Below are 17,631 nucleotides of genomic sequence, written 5' to 3'. Positions count from 1 at the left end.
TATGATGAACATGCTTACCTACTTTTGTGCTACAGAAACAAATAAAGCATATATTAAAATCCCTCAGTTCCATTGTTAGACACACATTCATTTCTTCTGATCGCTCAGCTGTGAGGCATGAAGGCCACTCCCTCAAGGCCCTTTCCACCTGGTCTAGGGGCGGGACCCAGATTCACCCAGCCCTACTATGTTAAATATGTATTCTGTAGTTGACCTCCTTTGTAATGTTTTATTTTGAAATCTAAGATAATATTTTAGTTTTCTGTTATGTTGCTTTGACTGTATGCTCTATATTTGACTTTCTTCAGATTGTTTTATTTATGTTTTATTGATTTAATATGCTGTAAACCGCTTTGAGATTTTTCTTAAAAATATAAAGAAATATAGAAATTTAGAAAGAAATATAGAAATATAGAAATTTTAAAAATAAAATAGTGAAAATTTGTTGGTCTTATCCTTGATTATATATTTCTGCAACCTCAGCTACAGTAGTTTTTAAAATGACAAATATATCACAATAAAATCTGTTTCTGCTATATTTGTACTTGGAACTACTTTTACCTTACAGATATAATTGTTTTTTAAATGACCAACTAAGTAATATAGAGAGGGACGCGGGTGGCGCTGTGGTCTAAACCACAGAGCCTAGGGCCTGCCAATTAGAAGGTCGGTGGTTCGAATCCCCGCGACGGGGTGAGCTCCCGTTACTCGGTCCCTGCTCCTGCCAACATAGCAGTTCGAAAGCACATCAAGTGCAAGTAGATAAATAGGTACCTCTCTGGCAGGAAGGTAAACGGCGTTTCTGTGCGCTGCTCTAGTTTCGCCAGAAGCAGCTTAGTCATGCTGGCCACATGACCTGGAAAAAGTGTCTGTGGACAAATGTCGGGCCCCTCAGCCTGTAAAGCGAGATGAGCACCGCAACCCCAGAGCCGTCTGTGGCTGGACTTAACAGTCAGGAGTCCCATTACCTTTTAAGTAATAAAGAAGCTGAAAACTAGAGCCAGGATTCAATAACTTTAGGTTATGTGGTGGGGGTTTGAACAGCTGATCCCTATGTTTTTTAGTTTCATGCTCTTTAGCTCCTGGTCTATGACCTTGCATCCAGGGTAAAAGGGAGTTTTCCAAGAAGAATCCAGTTGTTTTTAGGTAGAAGACATGATTTGAAATATGAAAGTACTTTAAGGAGGAGATAATGAAGACCTCTGTGTATGTCATATCTCTGTAAAAGTGTAGATGTTGCTACTCTTGTACTTGTGAAAGCTATAGCCTTTGACAGTACACACTTTTCTTTCTTTCTTTTTTTACTTTTAAGAAAAGCACAGAAATATATGCCAGAGAGCCAATTATAGCTTTCCCCTGGTGTGCTTCTGTAGTGTACATGAGTTGTTTCGGGCTTTTTAGGGGTTTTTTTTAGTTGGCATGCATCAGCTTGTATGCAACCAAATAGAAATGAATTAAATAAGGAAATCTAGCAAAACACCAAGCAGAAATTAATTAACTTCAAAAGTAGATACAGCTTTGGTCTTTCTGTTTTTTGAATGCATTAATTATTTAAAAGATTAGTGGATAATTTTCTTTTGCAACTGGAACCACACACAAGCAGAGATGTCATAAAAAAGAAAAGTGCCTTGTTAAATTGTATTCTCTTCCTAGATAATATTTCAATTAGTAGCTTTCACAGATGTCAATTTTCACTGATCACAAGGTGCTGCTTCTGGCAACATTGCTTCCATGTGTCTTGCAGAGTCTGTGAAACATCAACTTCACTAGAAGCAGCCATGTTTGAATGTGGTATACTGTATACATTTTTAAGTTATACAGAACATGTCTCTTAGCCAGGGTGCATGATGTTTGCTGTGTTTCTAGAAGTACAAAGGGAAGCTATATGCCTGTAAAAATTCAGTGATAAAAACTGCCCCCTGCTCCTTCTATAGCTGCTTGCCCCAGCTTGGACATGCAACACTGTGAAGTTGTGTTAGTGGCAGCAGCAAGACAAGTTCTGCAAAGCAGCTGCATTGGCTCGAAGCCTTAGCCTGGGGTGATCAGCTTCCATTGCAAAGAGGCTTGAAACCGAATTTTCTGGGTAGGACTCATGAAAGCCAACCTGATTGCAAGCAACAGAACATCCCTTTGGAGAGTCACTTGTGGGCAGCATCACCCCTTGTCAGCTGTTGGAAATGTGGATTGCTAGCTTGTGGATCTGGGTAGGAGGCAGGGTCCAGGGAGTATCTGTGATACTACTCAGAGTAGGAGACTGAGTGGAGGTGGAGGATATTGCTGTGATTTCTCTTAGGTGAAAGATGGATAGTGTCTGGGATTGACCAGGTGAGAGCTTGTTGGTTACAGCATTAAAGATCAGGAGATGGTTTGACCGGAAGGGTAATTTCCCAGGAACTTCATTTATTGAATATTTTTGACTGCTGTAAGCACAGGTACTTTAATCATCTTTTTTACCTAGTTCTTATTGCAGTGTTTTCTTAGTTAATGCCATGCTGCTGCTGCTGACTACTGCTTGTAATTAGATCTTTTATTGCTGCTAAAGTGGGGAGTATATTGGTGGGGTATCCATAAGCCCAAGTAGTCATGATTTCAGAGCTGGGAGAAATGAGTGGTCCTGGGGTAAGAGTGATCATGAGCAATGGAAGTTATGGTGTGTGGTGAAGGGAATAGCTTCTGGCAGGACTCCCCTTTTCGGTTTTCCTTTAGCCCTTACCCTAGCTCCCTGGTTATTCTATCACTAAATGTGCGTTACCAAGAATTAGGTGGAGGAGCTGGGTAGAGTAGATCTGACCCAGCTGTGCCCATCTAGGCAACAGCTTGGGGTCAGTTTACTTGAAGCGTTGCCTAATTTTATTTATTTAGCAAAAATTATATACTGCTTGCTTGTAATATAGAGAACCTCTAAGTGGTTCACAAAAAATAGAAAGTAAAACATTAAAATTATTGATTAAAAATGAGTTATAAAACATTCAAAAGATGACTAAAATCAACATGAGCTAAAACAGAAAAATACATGCAACTTCTACATGTCTAGATAGGCTTGCCTAAGCCAAAATGTTATAAGCAGGCTTGTGAAGGTGCCTGCCTGATGTCAGTGGGCAAGGAATTCCAGAGTATATGCTGCCAGACGAAAAGATTGATTTCTTACAAGTTTGGAATGAGTATTGTGTGTCATCTGTAACAGATTATGGGATTAGACAGGTAAACTGATCCCAAGCAGTTAAGGGTTTTATATATTTATAGTATCACCTTGAACCTGGCCCAGTAGCGAATAGACAACCACTGCATATCTCTGAGCAGAGGTGTTTCGTGCAGGCAGCTTCTCACTCCTGTCAGCAACTGTGCTACAGCGTTCTGCAATGACTGCAGCTTCCCAGTCAAGTGCAAGGGAAGCCCTGCATAGAGTGCACTGAAGTAATTCAGTCTTGAAGTCACCAGTGTCTGAAGTGCTGTGTCAAGTTTTCCTGGCCCAAGATCAGCCATAGCTGTCATACTGGTCGCTGCTGATAAAAGTTACTTCTAGCTACTGAGGCTACATCCGGAAGCACTCCCAGACTGCTTACCTGGAGGGAGCACAAATGCTCTCCATAGCAGACAGTTGATCAATTTTTCAGACACAGGAGCCAGTTGCTCACTGTACCTTTGTTTTGCCAGGATTCCAGCTCAGCTTATTTTCCCTCATCCATTCCACCACTGCATGCAGGCACTGGTCCAGGGACCTCGTGACCTCTCCTGACTCTGATGTTATGTGGCATGTCAGCAGTGTACTGATATTAATGTGCCCCCAAACTCCTAATGATTGCTCCCAGTGGCTTCATGTAGATATTAAATAGCATTGGGGGTAGAATAGTGCACTACAGCATCTCATAGTATAACCACCAGCGGTCTGGAAAGCACTCTCCTAGTGCTGTCCTGTAGGTAGAATGGGAATCACTGTGACACAATGCCCTCCATTTTCATTCTCACAGAGCTAGTCCAAGAGGATACCATGGCCAATAGCATTGAAAGCTGGGGAGGGACTGAGAAGCAGGAGCAATGTCACACTCCCTGGAACCTATTCTATGTAATGGTCATCCACCAGGGTGACTAAGGCCAGGTCAGTCCCATGGCCAGGCCTAAACATAGTTTGGAACAGGGTTAAATAATATGTGGCTTCCAAGAATGCTTGTGACTGCCCTACCGCGACTCTCTCCACTACTTTCCCCAAGAAGGAGTATTTGCGAGCAGTTGATAGTTATTTCAGTCTAAAGGGTACATGGCTGGTTTCTTTAGGCGTGGCCACTCCATCACATCTTTCAAGACAGCAGGTACCACAGTCACCTTGCCTCATATGTGTCTATCTGACCACTCTGATCTTCAGAACTTGTACTTTTACAAGTGCCACATGATGTTCATTGCACATTTGTGAGAAGTCTTTTAGTGTGGCAGCACCAGGGCTTTTGGAGCTCCCTGCTTGTTAACATTAGGCAGCAGCCTTTGCTACAATGTTTTAATCATCAACAAGCCTACCCAGACATAGTATTTAGTTACCTGTATTAGTTTAAAATGTTTTACTAATTTTGTTTTTTTAAATATAATTGGTTTGCATATAGTTGTTTAAACCAGTTTTGTAGATTTTAGCTGGGTTTTTAATCTACAATTTTACTATGCACAACACTTTTTAATCAGGTAGTTTATACATTTTTCTATGTAATAACCAATGTAGCACCACCACCCATCTGACTACCGTATTTTTTTCGTGTATAAGACAATATTTTTTCCTTAGAAATAATAGGCAAAATTTTTGGGTTGTCTTATACACTGATAACAGATGGGGGATGGGCGATTGGTGGCAGCAGCCAGCAGGAGATTGGCAGCGGTGATTGGGCATGTGATTGGTTGCTGTGGCAAGGCCTGCTGATGATTGGCTGTGGATGTTGATTTACAGCAGCAGCAAGGCGTGCGTGTGGCAAGTGGGCTTTTGTCGGCAAGCGTGCAGACGATTGGTGGCCACGGTGTTATGTGCAATTTGCAGTGGCAGGCAGGCTATAGAGTGATTGGCAGCGTTGACCCCCCCCCCAAAAAAGCTCAATAACTCTGGGCAATTCCCCCCCCCCCAAGTTTTTTGTTGCAGTCCCAAAAAATAGGGGTTGTCTTATACATGGAGGCGTGTTATACACGGAAAAATACGGTAATTTACCCTAGTCACTCTGGGCAGCTTTCAACAGAATATAGCAGAACACAGCAAAACAGAATATAGCAGAACACAGCCGTCCCACCAGATGTCAAAGAGAAAAACAACTACCAGACTTTTAGAAGACATCTGAAGGCAGCCCTGTTTAGGGAAGCTTTTAATGTTTAATAGACTATTGTATTTTAATATTTAGTTGGAAGCCGCCCTGAGTGGCTGGGGAAACCCAGCCAGATGGTTGGGGTATAAATAATAAATTATTATTATTATTATTATTATTATTAAATATCAGACATTAAAAGGCTGGTAGGTCACTGTGGTCCATAAAGCTTCAATCTCCCTCACTAGGAGACATCTGAGTGCCTTTCCCAACACCTTGGAACACTGTAGGTGCTGATACAGAACAGGTTCTGTATGTTTCTAAGAGATTTGTTGATGACACTAATATCAAGTGTGTAATCTACCCAAACCTTGGCAAGAACTATTTTTAGGTCCATCAGGATTTTACTTGATTTTAATGTGAACACTTTATTAGCAGTACAGCTTGAATAACACTTATATTTTATTGTCTCAGAGTTTCAATGTGCTAAGTAGAAAGAACTGGAACTGAAAGTATAAAGGGACTATGCAACTGTTTTTCCAGCTACAAAAAAGTGCAGCACCACTTTGCCAAATGAGATGCCAAGAGAACACACACACCTTCTGTTTGCTGTGATTCTAATATTTAAGGTCTTAATTAGGCACCTCTTTTGTAATGCATGAAAAGACAGCCCTTGTTCTCTGAATTGTGTGTGCAGGGGCCTGTTTTGGTTTATTTTATTTTATTGCTTAGTTGCATAACATGTTCAGTTTTGAGCTCAGTGTGTTCCAGAAGAATCAGACTTGTGGAAGCTAGCACTTCTAGCATATTGTTAAAGCATGTTGAATTCAAACTGTAACGAAAGAAATTAACAAATTTTGAAAACTTCCTATGTTTGGGTGAAAGTTACTTGGACCTGTACAGTTTAGGTCTACAACAGTGATGGGGAACCTATGACAAATGGGCTTAATTATGCCTGGTCTGGGTCCTAATTTGGCCCATAAAGCTTTCCCCCACAGGTCATGCCTACCTGTCATTATAATGTGATATCAGGTGTAGGGGAGGTACAGACATGTCCACAAAGGAGCTTGGCGAGTGGGACTTGTTTGATTCATGTTGAAGCAGAGAGGGGAAAGCTCCAATTTAAGAAGCAAGTTTCATTGATTGGCACTGAGAGCACTCCTTCAAAGGAGCTTGCTCCATTCAGTCAAAGGGAGGCAGCACCTTTGAAGGGTACACATTCAAGGGAGTTCACTCTGATGAGCTGATGAGTGTTTGCAGTAACCCCCTTAGAACTTTGGCAGGTGTCTTTCCACATAGGTTAACTTGTGTAAAAAAAATTAAAAATATCAGCATAAAAGTAATATTGTTGTAATCATTCAAGTCTAATGGTGCTTTCAAAATATAGCAAATATCTAGTTGCACCCAAACATGTGCCTTGGAGGTTGAGTTGATGCTTCTTTATTTAAAAATGTGGGTATTTGTATGGGGGAAGCAGTGGGAAAATGGATCTTCCTTGTGCAACAATAGCGAATCTCGTTGCATCTTAAAGAGTGGCATATTTATTATTATGAAAGGTACAACAAAATTCTGTTTTGTTTTTGCTGCAGTTGTGGAGAAAATAACTCGTGAGGTAGTAGTATTGAATGGAAAAAAGAAACCAGATGTTTTCTGTGCTAGTTGGTGGCCATTTATTACACATGTTAATAGGTCCGCAATGCAGAACACCTGTGTTGGCTGCATCAGTACAAACCCGGGTTTCCTGATTGGTTTCCCTTTATTAAAACTACGTTTGTGTGTGTCCTATCTCCTTTGGGTGACAGAGGCTATGATGATATGATATGTAAGAACCTTGCTGAAGGAATGACAAAAATAGATAGTAAACAAACATAAATGGAAGATCATACAACAGAATAGGAATAAGAATACTTGCCTGGCTTGCTGTGTTTGTGTCCAGTATTTTAAGAGTGATGAAGTGAAATATCTTTTAAAGTAGTGTTTTAAAACAATGTTGTTAAAAGATATTTATTCTGCTGTGAAACTCCTAGATCCACGATAAGATAGTAAAAGTTAGTGAGGATAGTACTGCATTTTGTCAGGCTGCAGCAGAAGGGCATTTGGGGAAATAGGGTCATTCCATCTGTTCTGTTGAGAGACTAGCAAGTCCTTTCTCCTTCATTTCATCTGGTTGCTAGACTTGTAGTGTAGACCTAGTGCCTGAGTGTAGCTTGCCCCCTGCTTTCCCCCCCTCCATATTTCTTTTATTTCATGTCTTTTGAAGAGTGTAAGCCTGAAGGCAGGGACTCTTATTAGTGATTTTTTAAAGCCGGGCTTGGAGCATTTTCACTGAAGAGCACATGGAAAATACTAATGCTAATAATAACATTTGTCTGGATTAGTAAACAATGACATTCTTAGAAGGAAACTAGGAATTTACAAAGCATCATTCAGTATAGTGTCAAGGCCTCTAGCACGTAGCCTTGGATTTTCTGGTTTCTCATTCTCATTTGTGAAGTAAATTGACTTATATTGGAAGATGCATGCATACAGAATTCAGAAAACAACACATGGAATTGTTGTGACGCTTCTTTTCATTCATGTCTGCCTTCCATTTTCTGGTTTGTGAAAACTGAAACCATTTTCCCCAGTCCTCCACACTACAGTTTAGAACATCAGGAGAAAGCTTAACTTCCTTCTCTCTCACTTTTCCTGATTTCCTCACACCACAGTTTGTTCTAATATCCAAATCAGCAAAGTGGTTTAAGTAATATTACCGTAATTGGGAAGGAACATTCAAAGAGCAGTTTTCATATTTGGAAGTAACAGCACATTACAGTTTGAGGCAGTGATGTGAGGTGTATAATTTTCTATTACTATATTCCTATATGGACTATTTTCCCGTTTTAGAAATGTATTTTCAGAAAATTAATTAGGCTCAATCCTGTATCCACCTTTCTAAGATTAAGCGCAATTGAACTCAGTGAGACTTACTTTGAGTAGACATATATAATGGATGGGCAAAATACAAGTCATATTCAGCAACTGGAATGCATACAATATTGGTGAAAACTAGACTAAATCCTAATTTTTTAATGATGTGACAGTCCTTAGGGAGTACATATGCACCCACAGCTCTTCTAGCATGCTAAAATGAGTAAAATGAAGTATTAATAGTTCTTCATTTTTTTTCTTAAAAGTTAAATAATGGTATGTTATTGAGTGGACATGACTTAATATATTTACAAGTATTCCAGTAAAAATAAATTTTGGGGCTTGTTTCAGTATATAGCATTTGAATTGCACTAAGGCTGCTGTTCTACACCCTAACATGGGAGAAAGTTCCATTCAATTCAGTGGTGTTTACTTCTGAGTAGATATAGGGTTGTACTCTAAGTGAAACTTTTTTAAAAAATTAAAACAAATATTTATTTTGCTCTTTAAATTAATTTGCTTGTAACTGGTAGCATTGCTCCATCCTCTCATGAAGGGTTTTCCAATTCTATTGGTAAGCATTAACTGGAAATCCATACTGATGGATTATAAAAGGGAGATTGGAGTATTTTGCTTGGCTGCTAATCTACATTAAGTGTTCTTGATTATGGAATGGACATTTGTACTCATCACCTAAGATGTTTAACACTGCTATGGTGTTAACTGTGTTTCTTAAAAATATAAAATACAGTACTTGAAAAAGAGCTCTACACCAGTGATTACCAACCTTTATGGACCACTGGGCACATGTTGAATTTTGAGTGAGTGCTGCTGATGCTACCCACAAAATACTTGCCATGAGGGGTGGGATAACACAAAACAGCTGCCATGGGGAGTATCATATAACAAGATTAGATAGCCACTCCCAACAACTTTATGATTACAATGGGAAGTCAGCTAGGACCTCCGGCTCAGGATCATGGAGATCACACCATTATACAATATTGATTTCACATGCACACTTTGATACCGTTGCTATCTAATAGCAATAGGGAACATTTCTCAGTATCAGGAAAATATACAAGGTGGCTGCAACACACACACACACACACACACACACACACACACACTGAAGAAATTGGTTAGAAGATACCTGCACATTTTGGCCCATAACTACATTTCTAGGAGGGCTAAATCCTTTTTTAAAATGAAAACTCAGAATCTAGGACACCTGCCCATGAGCACCAATTAAAGCCTTTGTGGACACCAGGGACTCAGCTACATTGGTAAAGAAAAAACGCTTTACAGTATATGTGTTGTTTATGCATTCTAACACTGTAACACTCCACGCAGTGGAGTTCTGTTTTTGCTTACCCAATTTTTCATACAAAATTTGCAATGTGTTTAACTGAAACGCTTCTTTGATGTGCGTAGATCCAGCCCAGGTTGCTGACTGCTGCTTTACACCATTATTTTTAATTAATTTGTAGGGAATGCTTCTACCACTTGTTATTATTTATTAAATCTTTCCTCCTCTTACAACAGGATAATGAAAAGCGGACCCCTTTACATGCTGCTGCCTATCTGGGAGATGCAGAAATTATTGAGCTACTTATTTTATCTGGTATGGTGCTTTTCTTGGTTATGGACAAGATGTGTGACTGGAACAATAATTTTACAAGTTCTGCAAATGTGATAAGAGATATGAACAATCCGTTTATTGAATTTAACCTTTCAGGTGTTTAACGTACACACAAAACTAAAGTTTTGGTCATCCATTTTTGTTTTGTTGTAGAATTATTAAAGTTGTAGAATTATTATTAATTTGTAGAATTATTAAAAGTATTGCATAGCTAGCCAACTATTTAAATACTGCTTCTATATTAAAAAAAATAGTTTAGCTACAAAGTTTCCAGTTTTGTTTTATTTAAATCATTCCTTTTGTAGCTAATTTTACATATGAACTAAATAGAAGATATACTATTATGGAAAACAGATTGTTTCTCTGTTGCTAATATGTTTTTAGGAAGGCTATGCCATGCCTATTTGTGAACATTTGTTGAAATTGAAATTTGAAATTACATGAACGTCAGTCATGGAGGCAACTTTCAGTATTTTCTATTATTGCATAAATGAAAGCTTGCTAAACATCAGTTCAGTTGAAGGGAACTGAGGTAATGCTGGCACAATTGAGCAATATGTGCCAGGGAAGTTTACTCCTGTCTTCGATGTTTCACTGATAAGTAAGCTGTTTAGGAGAGGGGTTATAGCTCAGTGGTAGAGCACATGTGTTGAATGTAGATGTCAGGTTGACTATCTAGAGTTTTAAGTTAAAGGAATCAGATAGCTGCTAGGCAACACCTCTCCATCTGAGACCTGGAAGAGTTCTTGCCAGTCAGAATAGACGTACTGGGCTAGACTGACAAATAATCTGATATGGCTAGATTGACAAATAATCTGATATGGCAGCTTCCTGTTTTCCTTTTTAAAAAAGTGTTTCCCCTTTTTTCTGTTCCACTTCATCTGGTGCAAATCATTATTATATTCAAGTTTGAGTAGTATGATAATGTGGAAAAGGATTGTGCCTTTCTTCGAACAAATACCCAAGGAAACAGTTTTGCTCCTTTTTTCCTTCTCAGGCCACCTCTAGTATATTTTCTTTAACAGACATGCCATTTCATCTCTAAATGTTAGCGTAAGATTAATGCATGCATCTGTTCTAGTGTTATGCAGGCAGTCCATTAACTAGTTCCCAGAGGTTTTTCTGATAATGTAATTTATACTCTGGGACACTGAGTACTATTTTCATTTTAATGTTGTAAATGCTGAAATTAGTATGTGTATATTTCTGTTAAAGATTAGACTTGATGGGAATTGACATTGATGCTGCTACTAGTCTCTCCTTCATAGGCATAGAATGTTTTAATGTGGGAGAAGGTGAAGCCAAACAACTTACTATTCTTCCTCTAAAATTCCTGTCGTCTAGTTTGCTTACAGTGTAATGCTATGCATGTTTACTTAGAGGCAAGTCCTATTGTGTTCAGTGGGGCTTATTTCCAGATATACATACATAGAATTGCATCTTTAATCTTTGATTTTTGTTTGATAGTATTGCTTTGGGACTACAAGTGCTGCATTCCTGAGTATTTAATGAACAGGCATGAAATACTGTCAATTAGCTGGGTATATACAGTATGTTGTTTTAATATAGAGCTAATCCTCAATCATCAAAGAAAAACAACTGGATTAAAGGGGATAATTTTCTAGTCAGAGAAACTGAATAGGTAGGGATAACAAGCATACTGGCTTATTTACTGCTTTATGTTACTACTTTCAGTACTGAACAATTCAGGAAACTGGCTGTTGGACAAATTAAAATTCTGGTCATTGTCAGGGAGAAACAAAAAAACTGCAATATGCAAAAACATTTTGTTTACACTCAATCTGTATTTACTCTGCAGGAATATTTTAATGTTATTTTTCTTAATCTTTAATAGTCATTTAGATATTTGAATTTGTATCAAATAATATTCCTTTTTTGTATTCCCCCCCCCCCCATTTGCAGGAGCTAGAGTTAATGCCAAAGACAGCAAATGGTTGACTCCTTTACACAGAGCTGTTGCATCATGTAGTGAGGTATGGGTTTGCTTTAAAACTCTTCAATACATTTTATTGCAAAAGAATCCTGCAGACAGTGACACTCTTAGTACTAGACTTTGAGGCAGAAATATAAGGACCCATAAACTCTGCCACCCCAGCACCACTTTTTGTTTTCTTTTTCTCCTGCAGGTTTTAAAAAGCACTTTTATAGGGCAGCATAATGCAAAGCACTATTCAGCTCTAGTTGCCTGTTGTCTTCATTTTCATTGCTTCCCAGACCCATGTGAGGACTGGAGGAATTCAGTGGAAATAGAGTTGCTGGTTGCTGTGGTTGTAGCCTGAGCCAGGTAGTGCTTTGCTTCCCAACATACCCAGGTGCTCCTGTTGCTCTTTGCCACCCAAACTTTTACACAATTTTTGCAAGCAGTTATTTGATCAAGTTCAGTTGAAAACTGTTTGTTCTGTTTTGAAATGGGAAAGAATTCAGAACTGAAATGAAACAAGCTTGAGGCTCTTCAGTGTTGCCGATGCTTCTCAGCTTTCCCTCCAACTCTGGTGCTTGCCATGAGCTCCTTGTTCCCTCCTCAAGCCATCTTGTCTGCCCATCAGTGCACGTGTACCTTTACATTTGACTCTTGTCTTTGTTTCCCCTCCCATCCTACTTGCCATGTCACCAGCTGAAGGCAGCATAAGGGTCCTCAGAGCTAGCCTCCCAGAGGATTAATAGCTCAGTTGGTGGCAGCAGAGAAGCTGCTTGTAGTCAAAATCTGCTGGAACAGGAACATGGATTCTTCTCAGAGCTTGGCCGAGGGAACAGTACACATGCACATCATGTCTTTATTCCGGAGCTTTTTTCTTGCTGAAAGGTGGAAAGAGAGGTTGCAGGGAACCTACAAAGGCTCCCTGAGGACCTGTGACAAACATTCATAAAATGACTATGATTCTTATGGACATAAGAATCCACTGTTGGTACTTTCAGTGGATTTTTTTTTTTTTTTTTTTTTTTGCCAAGCTTTTCCAGCTAGATGAAAAAAACTTTTCAAAAGGCCTCTGTCCTAGATGTTTGTATATATTTTTATTAAACCCACATGTAGTTGGTTTTTTGAATTGTTTTTATTGTATGACTGTAGATCGCCTTGGGGATTCATAAATTAATAAAATAATATTGTGCCATTTTTTGCACTAAAGGTTTTTGCTCTGCACCTTTGTGCTGGGACATCATTGCAGTCGAATGCCTCCTAAACTGCTTTTGCCAAGGTCACACAAAAGGACAGAATGCAAAATACATACATAATGCCTTCTGTTTTGATTTTTTTAAATACTCTTTATTACGCGTGCATTATTTCTAAGAGGAAAAGTTCTGAAGCTAAAACATTCCTGGGAAACTCATGGTCTGAACTGGATGTGTTTTCTCTGAATATCAGATAAAGTTTGATCAGTTTAGACTCTACTTGGTGTTATGCTGGTTTCAGATAACACTTAGGACTGTTGACCCAGGTTTCATTGTATGAAATAATAAGAGGAGTGTGTCTAGGTACAACGAGCCCTTCCTTCCACCCTGCGTAAGCAAAATTCACAGTGCAATCCTTTACATATCCACTCAGTAAATACCACTGATTTACCTGCAGTTGGGCAGATATAGTATTCCAACCTCAGTCCCACACAGGTACTGCCTTGATAACCAGTGAATCAGCCAAGGTTCCCATAGGGAAATGTACATGGTTGCAGATGCTCATTTTATATTTTATTATTTTTATTATAAACACATATTATCAGGGGTTCCAAGCTGGCTATTATTTTTGTGTTTTATGGTTTTAGCTGCCTTGACCATTTAAAAATTTATGTGGAAAGCTGGGCTACACATTTTGTAATTTATAAATGAAAAAGCGCAGCATATATAGATTTAAGAAAAGGAGAAAGTAGAGGTCAGTATAGCCAGAAAATAAAACACATTTGTAAACATTAATAATCATTGCTTTCTCATTAGTTTGTAGAAGGGACTAAAAAAAAGTTAAACTTTGGGGGGGGGACACACAAAAGAGGGCATGAGGAGAGAATTCAATTTCACTTGACTTCATACCCAAACATATTTTTATATTGCCCACTCTCATTAAACAACCTTGCAACTTAAATAACACAGGACCCCACAACCTTCTAAATCCCTCAATCAATGGGACCAATTATCAATGCTAGTTTTATGAACACTAGAAAGAATTTTCCTGCCTGTCCAAAAGGTCAACTCCTCCTTTCCTGCTGGTGCTGGCAAGGAAGTGGAGACAAATATAGGGGGAACTTGGTATGGAAGCTGTCATACCCAGTCACCTGTTGCTTGCTGAAAGGCGTTCATTAAACCTTTTATAAGCCTTTGAATAGATATTTGATCACATGCTTCTGGACACTTTGTTGCAGAGTATATAAGAATTTTAAATGCCAGTTTTGATTTTTGTCCATAGGAAGAATACTTGGGTAATTGAAGTGGGAGGCAGGTTATTGGGGTGGGGGTGGGGAGTTAAGATAAGCTGCAAAGGAAACAAAATTGGGAGGTTATTTTGCTAATCTTTTTTATTTATTGGAAGTGTGTGTTTTCATATTTATAGGATGCTGTGCAGGTGTTGTTGAAGCATTCAGCAGATGTCAATGCCCGTGACAAAAATTGGCAAACACCCCTACACATAGCAGCTGCAAATAAAGCTGTCAAGTGTGCAGAAGCCTTGGTGCCACTTCTCAGCAATGTAAATGTGTCAGACCGTGCTGGTAGAACGGCATTACATCATGCAGCCTTCAGTGGACATGTTGAGGTACAGATGACTTCTTATATTTGACTCCCCCAAGCCAGCTGTCCCTCCACAAACAGGGGTCTGTTTACCTAATCCCAGTGCTACATGCAAGGAAAACTGCAACATGCTTACTTTAGCCTTGCAGAAATACTGTGCTTTTTATTTATAGTATGGAAAGAAATATTTCCTTCTTTAATTTAAAATGATATGTTTATCCTGCCTTTCTTGCATTGTAGAACTCAGGGTAGTAAACGTGGTTATCAGGCAGTCAACATCCAAACCTACTTAGCTAGAGCAAGGTTCCTGTGTCATGTGCCTTCATGACTTTCTTTCTACTTGAAACTGTTTAATGCTGATTAAGGGAAGACATACGTTATAGTTACAAACCAATTAAAGCCTTTTAGTCTCCATCACATGTACTGTAGCAAAATGTTCATTGGTAATGGTCAGTTATTAATGTAATCCTTAACCATCAGAATCAATTTTTTGATGACACACCTAATTCTTCTGCTTTTTCAGGGTTGCAAAAACTACTTCAACAGTGACTTTTAATACAGTTTTTGAAAAGTTGTTCTAGTGAAAATCCAAATAGCTAGCTAAACTGATAGAAGCTTATTTATTTTGGTTATTTTAATCCTGCAGTGATCACATAAGCTTATCAGTAACTTTCTCCCTCAGTGTAGATGCATTTTAGTTTTAAGTGCTGTGCAGGCATTAGGTTTATTCAACTTTGATTATGCTTTAAATTAATATAAATATTTATGTATATTAAGAAATATAACTTATCTTCATTTTAGATGGTCAGTTTATTATTGTCTAGAGGTGCCAATATCAATGCCTTTGACAAGAAAGACAGACGAGCAATTCACTGGGCAGCTTATATGGGTATGTAAAAGCACTTTGTTCTTCCTTACTTGACTTCCGGCAGGAATTTATTCATGGCTGATTTCTTTGTTTCAGGGTTTTGTTCTTAAAGCAGGCTTCTGCATGCTGTTTCCTTCCTGGATCAGGAATCTCATAGGCAGTTTGAATGCACATATGAACACAGAGCATCCAGTGCAATCCTTGTTTGGTGTGGATAAGAGACTGATCTTTCCACCAGCCTTGTCTCAGTTTTGCATCACTATGTCTGGTTTAAGGTTATGGTGGTCTTTTCTCCTGGATGAATCCCATCTAATATTAGAAATACATCTAGCATGTTCATTGTGGATCTTTCACATGTAAAAGATCACCTAATGGTACTAAAAAGAAATTATTTTCTATGAAAGAGACAAACATTATTGAATCGGTTGGGACTCTCCACCAACTAAAGAACAATTAATTAACTAACTTCTTTTTAATCAATTGTGATTGATCAAAGTATTCATTAAACATGTCTATGTTACTAAATAACACAGGGACATTTCTGAGATATTGAAGAAAGTATGAGATGAAGTATAGAATGAAAATCGGGGCCATTGAATGGCTTTTGATCTAGTCAAGTTGTCTGCTAATACAAGCGTGGTGATTTTCACTGACTCCACTTTCTGCTCCAGCCCCCTGTGACCCCACACTCTGTTCCAAAGAGTTGGGCAACCCTCCAGAACACCATGGAAGGTGGTGCAGAGTGCAACAAGTTCTGCCTTTATGACCATACATGCATGCACATGAACCCAGAACGTTCACAGAACAGATCTTTACTAGGGATGGTTTTATGCTACAGATCAAATTGCATTTGCTACAAATACCTTGCTTACTTCAGGGAATTTATAATTACTGTCCTTTCAGAGGAGCTAGCAGTAAGAATAGAATGGTTTAAAAGTAAATGAATAGCTTTGTGGTTTGAAGTGCCTTCACAGAAACGTACAGGCAAAGTAAACAGGGATTATACTACATAACCACTCACCCTATGTTAGTAGAGCTGACTACTTTTAGGCAGAGTGAGGCAGTTGCCTCAGGCAACTCGAGTATTGTCTGGACTGTATGTTTAGTTACTGTTGTAGAGATAGGGAAGAAGAAGGCCGAAGAGAGGTGTCAACAGAACTTGATGGGCCTTGGGTACAATGCACTTTGACTTAATGGGGGCAGGTAGCATACGCTGCTTCACCACAGGCAGTAAAATTAGTTGGGCTGCCCCTGTCCCAAACCATGAGACCACCTTACCCACCACAATCCTTGAAAAATTGGGGAACTTCAGAAAGTTAAGTTGCTTACATTGTCCCCACCTCTGATTTGCATCTCCAATGTATCACATGTGGTGGGGGTATAAGGTGGTCAAACAATTCTGGATTATGGTACATGAACAGCTCAAAAAGATACTCAGGAGTTTACTCTCTAAAAAACCAGAGGCATTTCTGCTGAGCTTAGTAACGAGCAATATCCCAAAGGATAAAAGGAATGTATTCCTTTACGCAGCAGCTGCGGCCAGAATTCTAGTGGCGAAAAATTGGAAAACAGACAAAATACCAGAATTACTAGAATGGAGAGTCAAAATTTAGGAATTTGCGGAAATGGCAAGGTTAACAGCATCAGTTAGAGGTTGTCCTAATCCAAAAATTAATAAAAAGTGGGAATGCATAAAAGTTTACATGAAAAGAGTTGGTTTTGGAGACTAAAAATTAATATGCAGTAGCTTAAAGGGTGCAAGGAGATATGATAATATCATAATAAAGATGGAACAATAAATATAAACAGCGAGTAACGCAACAATAAACAAAAATAATGTATGTAAAGAAGATCGCACACGGGTGGAGGGAAGTAATGGGTCTTGGGGAGGGGGAGAGATGAGGGTATTAACTGAAAAAATGTTAAAGATATAGATTGGATTTAAGAGATAGAAAATAAGGAATTAAAATAAGGAGACAAATATTAAGGAATACTAAAGTAAAGAAATATGAGAAGAGATTAGTACAAATGAAAACATAAGACTCAAGGTTTTGCCATATATGATTTTATTTTGGATGTGAAGTCTTTTGTTGTAAAGATTGTATATTAAATGAAAATAATAATAATAATAATAATAATAATAATAATAATAATAGAAAGTTAAGTTGCTTTAGCCCCTCCTTAAGTTGTTCCTCTTTAAATTTTTATTT

General features: G+C 38.6%; 1 protein-coding gene across 2 annotated transcripts in view; it reads left to right on the top strand.

Moving 5' to 3' along the window:
* Window positions 1-17,631, top strand: part of ANKRD28 (ankyrin repeat domain 28) — an 86,648-nt gene that overhangs the window by 38,896 nt on the left and 30,121 nt on the right. For both annotated transcript variants that reach the window (XM_080974624.1, XM_080974623.1), the window contains exons 3-6: window positions 9,726-9,804; window positions 11,746-11,816; window positions 14,378-14,578; window positions 15,355-15,442. In XM_080974624.1, the coding sequence (XP_080830750.1) occupies window positions 9,726-9,804; window positions 11,746-11,816; window positions 14,378-14,578; window positions 15,355-15,442 (439 nt within the window). The remainder of the gene's footprint in view (window positions 1-9,725; window positions 9,805-11,745; window positions 11,817-14,377; window positions 14,579-15,354; window positions 15,443-17,631) is intronic.

The sequence above is a fragment of the Podarcis pityusensis genome (assembly GCF_964106645.2).
Source record: "Podarcis pityusensis genome assembly, chromosome: 12".
NCBI lineage: Eukaryota > Metazoa > Chordata > Lepidosauria > Squamata > Lacertidae > Podarcis > Podarcis pityusensis.
Note: the sequence above shows the minus strand (reverse complement) of the source record. Positions and strands in the feature narration are given on the sequence as shown.